The 16,587-nt window shown below is 34.1% G+C and overlaps 3 protein-coding genes across 3 annotated transcripts; 1 reads left to right on the plus strand and 2 right to left on the minus strand.

Annotated features, from left to right (window-relative positions):
* Positions 1 to 6,500: 6,500 nt before the first annotated feature.
* On the plus strand, positions 6,501 to 10,169 carry LOC133327359 (transcription factor MafK-like). The gene is made up of 2 exons (XM_061535919.1): positions 6,501 to 6,566; positions 9,804 to 10,169. Exons 1-2 carry the CDS (start codon positions 6,501 to 6,503, stop codon positions 10,167 to 10,169), a joined length of 432 nt encoding a protein of 143 aa, XP_061391903.1.
* A 325-nt stretch (positions 10,170 to 10,494) lies between these two features.
* Positions 10,495 to 12,833, minus strand: LOC133327360 (zinc finger protein ztf-16-like). Its single transcript, XM_061535920.1, has 4 exons — positions 12,318 to 12,833; positions 12,020 to 12,259; positions 10,705 to 10,886; positions 10,495 to 10,639 (listed from the first exon to the last, which is right to left on the minus strand). Exons 1-4 carry the CDS (start codon positions 12,831 to 12,833, stop codon positions 10,495 to 10,497), a joined length of 1,083 nt encoding a protein of 360 aa, XP_061391904.1.
* A 661-nt stretch (positions 12,834 to 13,494) lies between these two features.
* Positions 13,495 to 15,944, minus strand: LOC133327362 (intraflagellar transport protein 52 homolog). Its single transcript, XM_061535921.1, has 5 exons — positions 15,822 to 15,944; positions 14,653 to 14,870; positions 14,162 to 14,589; positions 13,846 to 14,094; positions 13,495 to 13,785 (listed from the first exon to the last, which is right to left on the minus strand). The coding sequence occupies exons 1-5, from the start codon at positions 15,932 to 15,934 to the stop codon at positions 13,495 to 13,497; spliced, it is 1,299 nt and encodes a 432-aa protein (XP_061391905.1). The 5' UTR covers positions 15,935 to 15,944.
* Positions 15,945 to 16,587: the final 643 nt, after the last annotated feature.

The raw sequence follows: 16,587 nt of genomic DNA on the forward strand, positions 1-16,587 counted from the left end.
GATAAATGTCAAAAGCTTTAATCGAATTTATATACTTCAAATAAATTCACCAATTAGATCCAACTTGATCTAAATATGATAAAAATATTGAACCCATTCGATTTGGATGCGGCATATTTTTGGACAATTTCACAATGCTCTGAAAAAGCCTCAAAACAAATTTCATTGTTGAAAATCCAAGCATGCATATTCACGAAATAAATACAATTTCCAATGAAAGCTTTTCCCAGTAAGGAAATAAACATGTGTGAAGATAACACTTTGTTTACTACATTCAGTCGAAAAAGTATACCTACAGTATATTTTTGCAAGAGATTTTTAAAATTTTTACACAAGACATTTAAAAAAACAAATACTACTTACTTACCTAGCTGGCTTATGACAGAAGGGTTGTTTCATATGACGAGTTTAAAAAATATTTCAAAGCGCGTCGGTCTTGTGCACATCTCATCCAATTTGAAAGACCCTGTTCCGATATTGTCTTCTACTGGATCTTTTAATCGAATTCGTGGCCTTCCTCATCCTCTCTCAAGCACTCCAAGAGCTGCCCCATCTGCTTGCGCAAGTACCCATGCTTCAGATCCACAAAGCCGACGGGCAATATCAGCGTCTTGTAGAGCGTGAGTTTGGTCCGGAGGGAGATAGCCTTACTTTTGAGTTGCTTACTCAGACCATTGTAGCATATGTTGGCTAACACTATGTTGGCTAACACTACCGATGTACTAGTATATAAAATCGTTCAGTACCTCGTACCGCTCGCAATGTTCGATCCATTATGTCGATGTCATCGGCGTAGGCGGGTAACATGTGATGTTTGGTGTACAGCGTGCCATTTCTGCTCAAATTTTTTTAACAACTGTAAATAACAATTGTTATAAACAAAACAATCCCACTGCCAAGCATTAACCCGCCAAATGTGCAAGCAAGCTTTTTCCCGCCTAACAGACACGAACCCTACTCGCTTCGTATAAATAGAAATGCCGACAAGTGTGCCACCATCAAAATTAGTTATATTCGAATCGAGTCAAGTTCAAGTAAAAACGACATTATTATTATGGAAACCGAAGCAGAATATCGTTATCAATTTGAACACCTAACGTCGGCATTGATACACATATTTTATAAATATTTCACACTTATATTTATATTTTGTTTATGCCTTATAACGTTATGGCCCCAGAGAACAGAAACAAAAACTTTATCGGTGATGGGGGTGTGCAGTGATGATGGTGACATTTCGTCACATCGTGCTTGTGATTCTCAGCAGTGGAATTCACATGGCTATCTGTCTAACTATGATTTAATGGAACGCTTTGAAAGTGAAAAACATGGTATCTGGTATAGCTGGCTATTTTGGACATGATGTTGGAGGACATGATGTACGGCAAAAAAATTATGGAATATCAAGGAAATCACTATTAAATAAAAAAATATATTTTTGAGTCTATGAGTGGAAACATTGACTCTGCTTAATGCACGAAAACGTTGGGATAGCTGTTTTCAAATACAAGCTGAGAAAGAAGTCTAAATATTGTCATACTTTAAAAACATCGAGTGGAAGCATGTTTGTGATATGCATCGTAAATTATTTGTATAGTATGCTTCCCCAATAGTACGTTTACATTGTACAGGATTTCGTTAACCCACTGGGTATATATTGTCAATTATTTTAAATCTATGTCAAATAAATCCTCATATAACCCGATTAAGAATGTAAATGTCCTTTAATGGGTACAGATTTTATAATGTTATATAATTGAAAAAATAAATATATTTCACTATATTTTATATTAATAAATGAATTGGTTACACAGAGAAACGCTTAAGACAATATGTGTTAATTTTGTTTAATGTTTTATTTGTGGGATTAGACTGGAATCTGTTATGATCCACCTACTGTGGCACTGTGGTTTTAAGTCCAGCCATCTTCGGGGAGGTTCTCAAACCTTAACCATCAGCACTAGCGGACAAACAATTATATATTTTAATTTGAACAAAAAAGACCTAGAAATATTACACTTACATAAAGAAACACGATACACCATCAACAAGGAAGCTTGGTATTGGTGCTCCCACACAGTGCCCACCTAACATTGACCCTTAAAGTCTTAAAATTATGACATTTTTAAGGCCCCTGATCTATCTACACATACCACTACATTTACGATGACTTGCACTTCCCCTCCGTTTACATACATATTTTAATGGGTTCCTAATTCCCTTCAATTTTTCAATCAACATTTTAAAAAGAATTCCTCTCCATTAGGTCAAAACATTTGTTGATTTGTTCAATTTATTGTAATATTGTTATTACTATTATTGCTACGCTATCGAAATCGAGTTACCAAATTCTAGCTGTTTAGAATAGTTTGTCAGCTGTTATACCTGTTGTTATTTTTTATGAAAAAGAAATCCGATAAAGACAAACATAAGTCGCATGTCGTATTACAAAGGATATAAACAAAACCATTCAAAATGCTATCCCTATTATCACCATACATTACCAAACTTGGCTTCACTTTATCCTATGTAGAACATAGTAATGGGAAACTCTTTCGTGCTGGCGAAGACATAAACCTCGTGTAACGACATAGATTACATTACTATTGGCCACACTGTTCTGGCTAATGTAGAACATTTATAGTTGGCAACTCAACAAGGTTTCAAAGACATGCCCAGTACCATGGCACAATGAATAGGTAGTCCATTTAGCGCAGCTGATGTCTTGATTAAAGTGGCCCACACACGTCAAACACGTGCGTTCGATCGGTGTGAATCGAAGCAATGTTTGACGTGTGTGGTACGGTGTTCACACCGATTTGCCGGTGCGCACACCGATCGAAAGAAATTAAAAATTTTTAATTTTTCGTTGTGCGACGCGCACATGTTTGACGTCTGTGGACCACTTTAATCAAGACATCAGCTGCGCCCAGTACCATGATGCAATAATAGCTCGATATTTGGTAGCAATTGTTACCAAATGTTACTAAATGTCTGTTTATCCAAAAATGCAGTAAAAGAGAGTCAAGTGAGAGAGCAAGTTTGACAGTTCAACAACAACAAACTACCTGGAGTTTACTGAAAGAATTTAATGCAGTAAGATTTTGCGAACTCAGCCAATTTCGGATCAGCTGTTTTATGACCAAACACAAAAATTATTCAAAACATATTTTTAAATTTCAAAGTTTAATTTCAAGTTAAGTTGTATAAAAATTACAGAAAATGGAATAAAATTCATATTTAATTAGATTAGAAACAAATTGTCTATATTTTTAGGCAACTTAAAGAAAGAGGGCAATGTATTGATGCAGGAAGCTTAAATGTTCCCGGGGAACATACCAAATCAATTTTTCTTGTATTGTGCATTTTATTTTTAATAGGAAATGCAATACAAATAATTGTGTTCGTCCTTTGTTGTTTATTTTGGTGCAAATAAAATGTTATCTTGAAGGAGCTGTTTATTTGCTAAATCTTACTAAATGTTGTCTGTTTACTTTTCTCAGTATTATCGCAAAAGATAGTAAAAACGGCTTACTCTCTGAACTAGAACTTACTGAATAAATTTTACTGGGAAAGTAACCAGACACACCTAATAAGGTGATGTATCAAAACAAAAAAAATTGTTTTTGTCTCGACCATCTGGCAAAATTGTTTATAATATTTCAAAAAGTTGGCAGCTCTGCACATCGAATTCAAGTAGAAATTACGCACTTTGATAGTTAATCAAGACATCAGCTGAGCTAAATGGACTACCTATTTATTTTGCCATATGTAAATGTACTTTACTTTATACCTTTGATCATGATCGAAATAAAAATCAGCTGATATCTACTTTATTGGTCGAACATTGCAAGCGGTAACAACCACCTTTGAACGAATTGTGGTGTCTGCCAAAGTGAGACTGGCAGTAAATTGTGAGAAGCTGATGGTATGAACGCACAGGACGTCCAGCAGACTCGGATCAACTGTGGAACTTGAAAACTATAGCTTCGAAGTAGTCAATGATTTTATATACCTTGGTAGCGCCATAAACAAAGCTAATAACATCAGCTTTGAAATCCGGAGGAGAATTGTGTTGGCCAACAGATGCTGCTATGGTCAGAATAAGCTAGGCTAGGTCATGTTGAGAGAATGGATGAGTATACCCCAGCTCAAAAGGCATTTGAAAGCGTGGGGAAGGCCATGAATTCGATGAAAAAATCAAGTGGCAGACAACATCTCGGAACATGGTCTTCCAAAGTGGAAGAGCTGCACACAATACCGAAGCGACTTGCAATCTTTTTTTTAGCTCGGCTCATGGAAAAAAGGTTCTCTAACAAGTCAGCTATGTAAGTAAGAATATATTCATTCATACATTGATAAGTTTTAATTTTTAATTCGCAGATGCAACTTCGCAATAACAGCAATATAAATTGAAGTTGCCAACATGCGACCTTTGTAAAGGCACATAGCCCAATATACCTGACGAGCCGCATAACCAATGGCGAAACGCGTCCCATAATGTTGGACTGGCTTTCCTTTTCATTGCAAAATTTCGATCATTAAGCTCGACTTGAAAGAGAAAAACTGACTTATACATTTTTAATTTCTTGAAAATATACCAATCGACCAACATAAATAAATAATATTTTATGGAATTTATTTTCCATTTTATTTGAAATGGTTATATGAACACATGTTAAATTTTGTTTCGATCTGGCAACTTCTTCATATAGAAAAGGGTGATCAAAAAAGACGCATCCGCAATTTTTACAATGGAAAAATTAGAAATGCGTGCTTTCATTGTAAAAAATTCCGGATGGGTTTTTTTGAAACACCTGTTGTCTTGCGATGGAAGTTTCCAAAACACCTAACTTTTATACCACAATTTTTGTGCTAGGCAATCTGCCCTCGTATTAAAAAGCGTTATCAATTTCTCTAATAAGGCTTCCTTCTGTAATTATGCCATGCATTTATTATACATGTAAACACATTTTCAGGTTTTTTATATTTGACAGAAGAAGAAGAAGAGTTTATTTTTTGCTATTGACCTCAAGTTGACCTAAACGGCATTTACATTGGAACTTTTACCGGGTTAACCTACTCTATGAGGATCTTTTTGGCCTGTATACAATGGAATTGAAACCCACTGGTTTAACGAAATCCGGTACAATGTAAACGTACCACTACCTCATATTATTATGCCATGCTAGAATCTTGTATTAATATATTTCATTTTCCCTTTAATCATTTGAAACAATTTAACATTCTACTACAGTCGTAATATAGTCAAAATGGTTTATAATGACACCGTTTATAACGCGACCATTCTATTCGGTCGTTATAAACAAATGTTTCTGTATTTTATTTAATTTATTTCAAAATTGGTATTTTTAATGGGTATGAACATGGTATAATTATAAGCGGGTAGGGCATACCTACCATCTGATTAGAATTTTTTCTCAATGTGGCTTGTTCTATTAAATCAATACACATATTTTGTATAAGTGTGTGTATTACTTTGAATACCATGTCAAATAAATTAAAATTCAATTGAAAGAGATTCAAATTTAATTGAAATAAAAATGATTTTTAACCGCTTTCGTCTGGATGTAATTACTTTGTTATTTCTTTCACGTTTTTAGTTAAGTGTTGAAATTGTTTGCGTATGTTTTTTTTATATTTGACAGTAGAAGCCACTACCTACATAGTTGCTTTTTTGTTATTAAACTCATGTTGTCCTACCTTGTATTATTCTACCATGGGTATACATTTTAATTATATATCCTTAATTAAAAAATATATATAAATTTATTTTTTTTTAACTCGGAGTACATTTTTTATTAAACGTTTTTTAATTTGTTATTTAAATTACATGTGTTTGTATTAAAACCGCCGCCGTCATTTTTCAACTCAAGCCGCCGTCACCGACATTGTGCGACTTGCCTCTTTCTTCACTATACGCTTCTCAAGTGGTGTTTATCACACTTCATTCGTAAATTTTCTATATTCCGCTTTCAGTCATCAGCCATTTTTTCTTCTCTCCCATTTGTAGCAGGTGGAACGTTTTTAGTTTATTTGTGTTTGTTGTTATTCCATTACCTGACGCCATAGTGAAGTGACGTGAAAGTGAATTGATTGTGGATTTTATCTGTCATATCAGTGTTTTTTTTCTTCCATATACGTTGTGTGTCTTGATATAATCTTCTTTTCCACGGTATTTATCTATTATTTGTTATTTAGAAAATATTAACAATTTATTACGTAGGCAACAAAGATTAATAACTAACTATTATTAATCTCTTTCTTCTTCAACAATCAACGACGTCAACTACCACGAAATTTGACGACTGTGTGTGCTTGCTGCTGTGGTGTACTTACTCTTCATTGTTTCTGGAAACAAAAACTGGGAAATCATCACAACTTGCAAAAAAAAAAAACTAACCAACCAAACGTTTGTCTTCCACGAAATTGTGTTATACACACAAAATTGTTTGCTTTAAATTGTTGTTATTGCAATCATGGATCCATTACATCAGTCAAGGAGTCGCAATCTAAAATCAACAATGGTAACTGAAGATCTTTATGTAAATGCAATAGTCTTATCGAGTAACAAATTGCGTTATAAAGGAATGCATGTTTGTTTTGTAGTTAAAAAACACTATTTGAAGATGTTTGGCAATTTCGGTGTTATATTTAATGTGGGAAAGTGGCCATCTAGTCGGTCCATCCATTCAATATTTGTAATCTACTAGTACAATGTCATATTTAAGGAAGGATGCAAAGGATATATATTTTTTCTCGGAGTTATTTTCATATTAAAAGCAAATCGCATATTTTGATAGAAGTAATGGGATTGATAATGAACAATTTCAGGCAAATGACCACCATAAGTAGTTACCCTCTGTCCTCGATATCCTCACAAATTCTATATTTGTTTTGAATCAACGCTATGCATTTGGCGAAGATCTTAAGCTTCACGTATCCTTTAATAGAGAAGTTGCAGTGTCAAAAGGACATAAGTTGATTAATAGGATCGTTTTTATAGGATCGTTTTGAAATGTTTACCACAGGTATAACTATGAGGTATATATTATGTAGTAGAAGTCGATACTTCCCAAAATATATGCCTTGGAAGTTCGAATGAACCGTCCTTTGACTTTTTCGTCTCTCCTATGGACAGATCAAAAAGTTGGCAGACGTGAAGAAAAATTTCTTTTAAATTCAACTTTATTTTAAATAGTCGACCGATGTTTTAATGCCTTCTCTTATGGACGGTTGGAAAAGTCGGCTAACGCGAAAAAATCTTTTATATTAACAATTTTATTTTAAATAGTGGTAAAATTTTCAAATCGAGGAACAACTCTAGTTTAGTAAAAACGATCAAATTTTTCTGAAATTTTTCCCAGAGGTAGGTGTTTTTACCCTAATTATGGGGATATCTTTTTTTCTTGGGGGGACGTACCCGGTTACCCGGTTATTTGACCCGGAAGTTCGGGTACGGGTACCCGGTTATATCCGGTTCTACGGATCCGGTTAATATAATATGGGTATCATTTTAAAGGTTATAAAAATACCTTTCCATTGAGTGGTAATATGATGGGGTTATCTCAAACCATTTTGGGGATATAGTCAAAAAACTGGGTTTTGGTCCCCGATTTTTTTGAAAAACTCCCTAAAAGTCGAACTTGGGTCCATTATAGTCCCTCTCCAAACAGAACCCAAATGATAGACCACAATTTGCCCTTTCCAAAATGGTGCGATATGTGGCTGTATCTGTTGTGTATCAAAAGATATGGGCCTTAGAACCCTATAAAAACAAGGAAAATCTTTCTACATGACAGAATCTCCTTTTAAATAGCATGGGGTTTTTTGGGTGACCGGCCTTCGGCCGGGGATTTAAGACTTTCTCCTATGGACAGATACCAACACCGGCTACGCGAAAGAAATTCCTTCTAAATAGAATGTTTTTTGTGTAGCCGGCCTTCGGCCGAAAATTTAAGACTTTCTCCTATGGACAGATGCCAACACCGGCTACGCGACAGAATCTCTTGTTAAATGGAATATTTTTTTGGGTGACCGGCCTTCGGCCGGGGATTTAAGACTTTCACCTATGGACAGATGCCAACACCGGCTAACGCGGCAGAAAATCCTTCTAAATAGAATATTTTTTGTGTAGCCGGCCTTCGGCCGGGGATTTAAGACTTTCTCCTATGGACAGATACCAACACCGGCTACGCGACAGAATTTTCTTGTTTTTGTAGGGTTCTAAGGCCCATATCTTTTGATCCACAACAGATACAGCCACATATCGCACCATTTTGGAAAGGGCAAATTGTGGTCTATCATTTGAGTTTGGGTTAGAGAGGTACTATAATGGGCCCAAGTTCGACTTTTAGGGAGTTTTTCAAAAAAATCGGGGACCAAAACCCAGTTTTTTTACTATATCTCCAAAATGGTTTGAGATAACCCCATCATATTACCACTCAATGGAAAGGTATTTTTATAACCTTTAAAATGATACCCATATTATATTAACCGGATCCGTAGAACCTGATATAACCGGGTACCCGTACCCGAACTTCCGGGTCAAATAACCGGGTAACCGGGTACGTCCCCCAAGAAAAAAATATATCCCCATAATTAGGCTAAAAATACCTACCTCTGGAAAAATTTTCAGAAAAATCTGATCGTTTTTACTAAACTAGAGTTAAGCCCAAATCGATCCAAGTTCAGCTTCTATATCTCGGTGTCAAATTGTGATCACCTGTTCGTAAAAGGGCAGGGCAACGTAGTCTTGTCTAGTGAATATTATTCAGGTGGATACCATCGAACTCGGAACTCATCCCTCAGTAACGCGAAAAAATCTTTTATATTAACAATTTTATTTTAAATAGTGGTAAAATTTTCAAATCGATCCAAGTTCAGCTTCTATATCTCGGTGTCAAATTGTGATCACCTGTTCGTAAAAGGGCAGGGCAACGTAGTCTTGTCTAGTGAATATTATTCAGGTGGATACCATCGAACTCGGAACTCATCCCTCAGTAACGCGAAAAAATCTTTTATATTAACAATTTTATTTTAAATAGTGGTAAAATTTTCAAATCGATCCAAGTTCAGCTTCTATATCTCGGTGTCAAATTGTGATCACCTGTTCGTAAAAGGGCAGGGCAACGTAGTCTTGTCTAGTGAATATTATTCAGGTGGATACCATCGAACTCGGAACTCATCCCTCAGTATCACCATCTATTCACCGTAGTTTTGAATCTATCCACTTTTTCTAAAAATGAAGATTCAATGACCGTTCCGTACCACAAAGTGACCGCTTGGACACTCAAAAATAATAAATCTATGTCTGTTTGGTCTTAAAAACGGTATAAGGTCATAAAATAGTTTAATCTACGCTGGTTCGTTAAGGTCGTACTAAGAAATCGACGCCTTTGCTAGGCCATAAAAAATATTCTTTGAAAATTCTACGCCTTTGCTAGGCCATCAAAATATATTCTTTAAAAAATCTACGCCTTTGCTAGTCCATCAAAATATATTCTTTAAAGAATTTAAAATATATCAAGCTCTTCAAAAATATATCAAGCTCTTTCTTAAAAAATATATCAAGCTCTTCAAGTCTAGATCTTTGATTGCTGACATATTTTAGTGGTCGCATTTCTCTAAAAAACTATATTTTGAAATCCGCTTCTATATATGATTACCGATCCCACACTTTTTATATCAACCCCGAAAAAAATTGCCAAACATCCAAACCTATTTAGCATTGAACAGAATTTAACATTTTCCCCCATTTATTATCAATTTCATTTATGCAGGCCCCCTTGTCACCATGCCCTATCCCAGATATCAGTGATGACGAATTGGTTTCTATTTCGGTACGTGATTTAAATCGCACCCTAAAAATGCGTGGATTAAATCGTGAAGAAATTGTACGCATGAAACAACGACGACGTACATTGAAAAATCGCGGTTATGCTGCCAGTTGTCGGATAAAACGTATCGAACAAAAAGATGTCTTGGAAACGGAAAAAAGTCATGAATGGATTGAATTGGAACAAATGCACGAAGAAAATGAACAATGTAGTCGAGAGATAGAAAATTGGAAAAAGAAATATGCGGCTTTGCTGCAATTTGCTGCACACAATGATATACCAATACCACAGGAATTGGAAACATGTTGAAGTGGCAAATCAGCAATTTCTCTTTTTGTGTTTGTTTCCCTAGTGAAACGGTGATTGAAGTACAAGTTTTTTCCCCCTATAGTTTAATTTTGTATAATGTGTAATGCTAGTTTTAAACAAAGTGTAGCTCTCTCGTGAGAATACACTGTGCAAAATCAATGTATACGTCCCCTCAGATATACTACATACAATTAAGTTATATACAATAAAATATATGTATAATTATAGTTAAATGAAATTGTCTTGAGTGTTTACTTAAAATTATTTTTATTTATTTTTAAAATACTACCAAAATATATAGTTTTATTTTAGGATTATTTTTCGCTTAACGCACTATTTTATCAGGAAGTACTTCAACACAAGGATACATTTTTTCAATATTATTTCGTATAATATATTGATCAGCCTCTTCGTCGGAATATTCCCCATTGAATACTTTACGATGCCTTGTTTTCAAGTGGACTCGCATTCTAGAATATAAGAAATAATTATCCATAAAATGTATATATTTCAAAATATATTAAATGTTATATACTTAAATACTGCCGGTAATCCTTTTCCACACAATTTACAACTAAACGGATAACCACGATGTTTAAATGAATGCTGACGTAAACTAAACATATGACCAAATTCCTTATCACACACCTGACATCGATAGCGTACACCTTCATGTTTCTTACGATGCTGATCGTAATGTGTTTTAATGGCAAACGTCTGTGAACATTGTTCACATTTAAAGGGAAATTCTCTGGTATGAAATCGTATATGTATTCTCAAGTCCTTGGCTGTTACAAATTCCTTTTCACAATAGGAACATTTTAAAATATCACCGGTGTGCCGTTGTATGTGCATTTTTAAACTGTATTTATTGGAAAATGTTTTCGAACAAATGTCACATAGAAAATCCTGATCTGTTGCTGCAGTACCATTTCTCTTTGTATTATGTGTCATTTTTATGTGATTTTTAAGATTTTTCGTGGTAAAGAAAAATCGTTCACAATCAGGACACTCAAAACGATTTAATTTGGTCGGACCGTGTATAGTCTCTAGATGTTTAACAAATGCTAATTTTGTAAGGAAATTACGATCTACAAGTTGGAATAGAAAATAATAATTATTTCATGATTTTATTACGAACGTGGCCAATCTTACCGCATGTTTTACATTCGTATTGTTTATCCTGGCTATGCTGTTGTTCCATATGTTCATATATTAATGTGGAGCATATAAGTTTTCCACATTTTTCACAATCCTCATAGATTTTATTTTTATGTTTTATATCTCTATGGATGTTGAGATAATCCTGTGACATAAAATATTCTTTACATCTATTGCAGGGATATTTTAGTAGCTTTGGATCTGAAATAAAAAACATATGTAAGGTTTTTCTTTTCCTCAAAAAACATTGTTAAAAATCGATGTACTCTTTAAATACTAGGACCCCTAAAAATATTCTTTAAAAAATCTACGCCTGCTTAGGATAATTATTAGGCGCCTAATAATTATCCTTTAAAAAATCTACGCCTTTGCTAGGCGCCTAATAATTATCCTTTAACAAATCTACGCCTTTGCTAGGCGCCTAATAATTATCCTTTAAAAAATCTACGCCTTTGCTAGGCGCCTAATAATTATCCTTTAAAAATTCTACGCCTTGCTAGACCACCCCCAAAGAAATATTTGTTAAAATTCACGGCCCCCAAAAAATACTCACCATGTTCATTATAGTGATCATGTAGTTCCCGCTCTAATCTATAGACTTTGCAGCAAATTTCACATTTGAATTTTAAAGTATTTTCTTTTACAGAATTGCTCTTTGTTTTTCTTTTCCTATTGCTAGAAAAATTTACTCTCTTTGGTGGTAATTCAGCATTTTCCGTTTCGATTAGAACTTCTTCGAAATCGACAACCGTGTTTTTAGAACCTTGCAATTCCTTTTCCGTAGTTACTGCTTTACTTCCAGCATTATCTTTTGATAGTTCATCTAATATTTCATTGATATCCAATTCCGAATCGGAATGTTCTACCGAATTTTGATAATCTCGCATTGTTTCATCATTTGGATCTAGACATTCCTCAAGCAAGTCAGTCTAAGGAAAAATAAAACTTTACTTTCGTATGAATACTAAAAAAATTATTACAATATACCTCCTCCTCATCCTCCCCATGACTCCCATCACTTTGTGTCTCATCTTCCGTCTTCCTCGAATGATGTGCATCGAATAATTCATATTCTAAATCAATTGTTGTATTATCATCTGTTTTGTTGCCATGCAACAACTCATCCTCCAAATCGTCATCATCACCGTCATCTGCTGTTGCTTCTGCACTACTATAACTTACAACATGTGTACTCTTCTCATACATAGACATTAGGAAATCTTCATTCCGTTGTGATTTAATTATAAAATCCAAAGTACGCGTCAATTGCAAACGACACTTGGTGCATAGATAGGCATAGTCCATAAGACTATCAACATTAAAATGATCGGTCCCGCCATTGCGTATACAATAATAATAGCATTGTAAATATGTGGCGGCCTTACGGTCATCTCGTAATTTTATTACTGGTTCCGGTGGCTCCAGTATATGATAGATCCTTGATAGGGTGCTTCGTATTTCTTTGAGACAAACACGACAAAATTTTCGTTTTGGTTGGGACATTTTTTTGTTAACAATTTTTGTTTATTTTTCTGGCCGAAAAGGGAAAGTGAATGTTTTGTTGTCGTGTCCTGGCAATGTAAAGACAATGCGGAATATCTTGTGCGCAGACTCCATTTAGCAGATGTTAGTAATAGGATTGTTGGCTGCTTTAACGGTGGTTTAATTTTAATTCAGTTTGGTCACATAATAAAATTTTTCTTTGAAAAGTCTTCTTTAAAAAATCAAAGCCTTTGTTAGGGTCTTAAAAAGTCTTCTTTAACAAATCAAAGCCTTTGTTAGAGCCTTACAAATATTCTTTTGAAAATCTACGGCTTTGTTAGGGCCTTAAAAATATTCTTTAAAAAATCTTGGACTTTGTTAGGGCCTTAAAAATATTCTTTAAAAAATTTACGCCTTGCTGAGACCCTAAAAATATTCTTCTAAAAATCTACGCCTTGTTGAGACCCCCAAAAATATTCTTTAAAAATCTACGCCTTGTTGAGACCCTCAAAAATATTCTTCTAAAAATCTACGCCTTGTTGAGACCCTCAAAAATATTCTTTAAAAATCAACGCCTTAATGGTACTATAAAAAATTATTTTAAAAATCTAAAAATATTCTTTGTTTTTCTAATATTATTTTAATTTTTTTTTAAATATAAAAATAATTAACCTTCACGACTCTATTCATATGGTCGATAGCTGACAATTTGATGGGCCACAACATTCAAAATTTCCCGGGGTGACATATCATGCTGCTCATTTATAATGGCTGTTATGCGGGCACATTCCTTGATATAATTTTCCAACTCTTTGAGATTTGGTGGTTTGCGAGGATTCTTAGATGCCTGCAAGGCCTGTAAACATTGACCCGTCATATTGGCCAATTGAGATCTGGGTGGACTGAATATTTCATCCAAGTCATACAGTTCCAATGGCGGGGCTGCTGGTTCACTAAATATTGGTGGAAATGTCTAAAAAGCAAATGCACCCTATTAATAAAATTATTTCAAATTACGAATTCCAAAACATACCGCCAACTGCAACGGTGGTAGGGGTATTTCAAATTGAGGTTTGATAATTTTCAAGGGTTCATATTTAACATGTAACTGTTGATATGTGTTGATGACATCCTTGAGCAAACGATTACTTAATGAACACAATGACATATCAAACATTTTCTTAAAATCTGCTGGTATTTCCGAACCAATGGAATCAATGAGACAGGCTTTTGGCAAATTGGCAATGAAACCAATATCCGTAAAGGTTTTATTGTCATTGAGCTGCAAAGAGAATGGTGTTAAATATTAATAAAAAAGTTAATTAAAAGAGGAACATAGAAATACCCACCTCAACATCATTAAAATCCAAATGATTAAATTGTATATCATTGGTGGCCAACAATTTCAGTATGTACTCCAAAATGGCATCATTTGTCTTATAGCTTGACAAATATTTATCATGAAACATATAACCCGAACCAATGGCCAATATTTTACCTTTCGCTTCGTTACAATAATAACCAGCCAATGGACGATTAAAAGGATACACCACAGGGCCGGTTGTAAGCAGGACATTTGCTGGCTCCGACACATTTAATGTCGCCCCGTAGGGGTATTGAAAATGTAACTTATATTTTTCATCACTAAAATCATAATCAACTTTGTCGACTGGTTGTTTTAAAATATGCCGCCACATTGATTCGCAAACGACACCGCCACCAATTGAACATTCTTTGGGATGGAAATTCTTGTAGTAATGTGGGCGGATAACATTATCTGGAAATTAATTTTAAAAATGATTACTTATATAGGTAATAAAGGAATGTTATAATTACTCACCACTATTAATGTATATGCCATACTGTTCCAAAAAGAAATTCACATTTGTATTGAATTCATTTTCACCACCCTCTCCCAGTAATACCCATAAACTACCACCATTATCCACATAGGCTTTTAATGCTTCAAATTCTTCTTCGGTAAAACGATCCTGAGGGCCGGCCAATATAAATATTTTTACTTTGTCCAATATTTCGGGTTTCAATTCCATGTCATTTCTAAAGGCAAACAAAATAGAAAAGGAGAATGATAAACAAAACGTATAGCAAGATACAAGAAATAAACTAGTACGTATTTATTTAAATTTTATAATTTGAATATGAACAAAATCATATGAACAAATAATTTAAGGGGACCCCCCCATTCTCGGGGTCAAAATTCTTGTTGATATAATTCGAATCTACACTGATTAAAGAATGTCTCTACAAAATTTCAAGTGAAAATCTCAAGAAATCTCTTGAAGATATAGCCGATTTATTGTGTCAGCGTCAGGTGACGGATGAAGGGCTTCTCAAACTTTAAACGCGTTTTTCTCTAAACATTTTTTTGCGAATGGCGGGCACGATAACTCAAAAACTAATAGTCCAATCGGTTCCAAATTTTGTAACGTTTCTCTGGGAGTGTATAGATCTCGTATGAACTAGGATAAAGCCAATCGGTGAAGATCTTCCTTATTTTTTAACTTGGTTTTTGGTAAAAAATCGGCGAATTTCCAAAAAATATTTTTTCAAGCGAAGTCAATAATCCTAGTTCATACGAGAGCCAGACATGTACTCTTTCTAACACCGTTGGAATTTTCCGATTCCGATGTTCCAGTGAAGAGTTATCATGCCCGCCATCAAAAATAAGGACTTTTCATTAATTACAAAAAACAACAACAAAACAATAACAAAATTGTTTTGTAAATTATTTTTCTTCTCTTTTAAATCTTCAAATATATATGTGCAAAGTTACAAATCTTAACAAGCATGGTATTGATTTACCAGCCCATTGAAATTCTTGAAAAATTAAAATCGAGAATGGGTGGGGTTCCCTTAAATCAAACGTGCGACGATTATTTCTTATAAACTGTACCCTGCATTATTCTTTAAAAACAGACATCTAAGAAACTTTTTTCCACCTGCATATTAAATTTCTGTTATCCTGTAAAATTCTGCATTCATACTTACTGTTCGATAATATATTGGGATTTCAATTTACGATGCAACATTTTATAGTTGTCGGTTATTTGAAATCGTTCATTTTTTGATATGTCAAAACAAATTACACTTTTCGAGGACATTTTGAAAATAAATAAAAACAAAAAGGTTTCCCAATGAAATTCACGACCAATATTAAAAAAATCCTCTATATTAATTTGTCGCATGCAATTTAAAATACGGTTGCTATGCAACGTTTAAGGGTTAAGTCGTAATGTAATTATTGTGTAAAAACGACTTACCGACTAAAACAATAGGTTCGTTAGTTTACTTTCCCAGTAGCATTTACTCAGTAAGAATTTGCAGAGAGTAAATATGAATTATTCGTTCTCAAGAGAGAGAGAGAGAGATTGCAAAAAGTAAACGAACAACATCCAATAAAAAAATTGTATCCACACAGCTGATTAAAACAACAACAGACAAACATTTTTATTAGAAACATGGATAACAAGCAAAAAATTGATATTGTTTATAAATACTTGCGTGTTCTTCATCCATTTTAATGTTTAATTATACAGAATAACATTCACAAAACAATATATTTGCTTTAGAACAATTTTGTTGTATGTTTACAAAACATAGCAAAACAGCTGATTAAATATCAGCTGATGGTACAAGAAAGTTTGTTGCATGTGAATATAATTTTTTGTATAAAAATAAAAATAAAATAAAAAAACACAACCGGCAGCAATTATCCGAGATGATGTGTTTGCTGCTGCCGGCCAGAAAAAAGTGA

This window comes from Musca vetustissima, unplaced genomic scaffold (assembly GCF_032173495.1).
Source record: "Musca vetustissima isolate MV318-11 ecotype Yass unplaced genomic scaffold, APGP_CSIRO_Mvet_v1 utg218155, whole genome shotgun sequence".
Taxonomy (NCBI): domain Eukaryota; kingdom Metazoa; phylum Arthropoda; class Insecta; order Diptera; family Muscidae; genus Musca; species Musca vetustissima.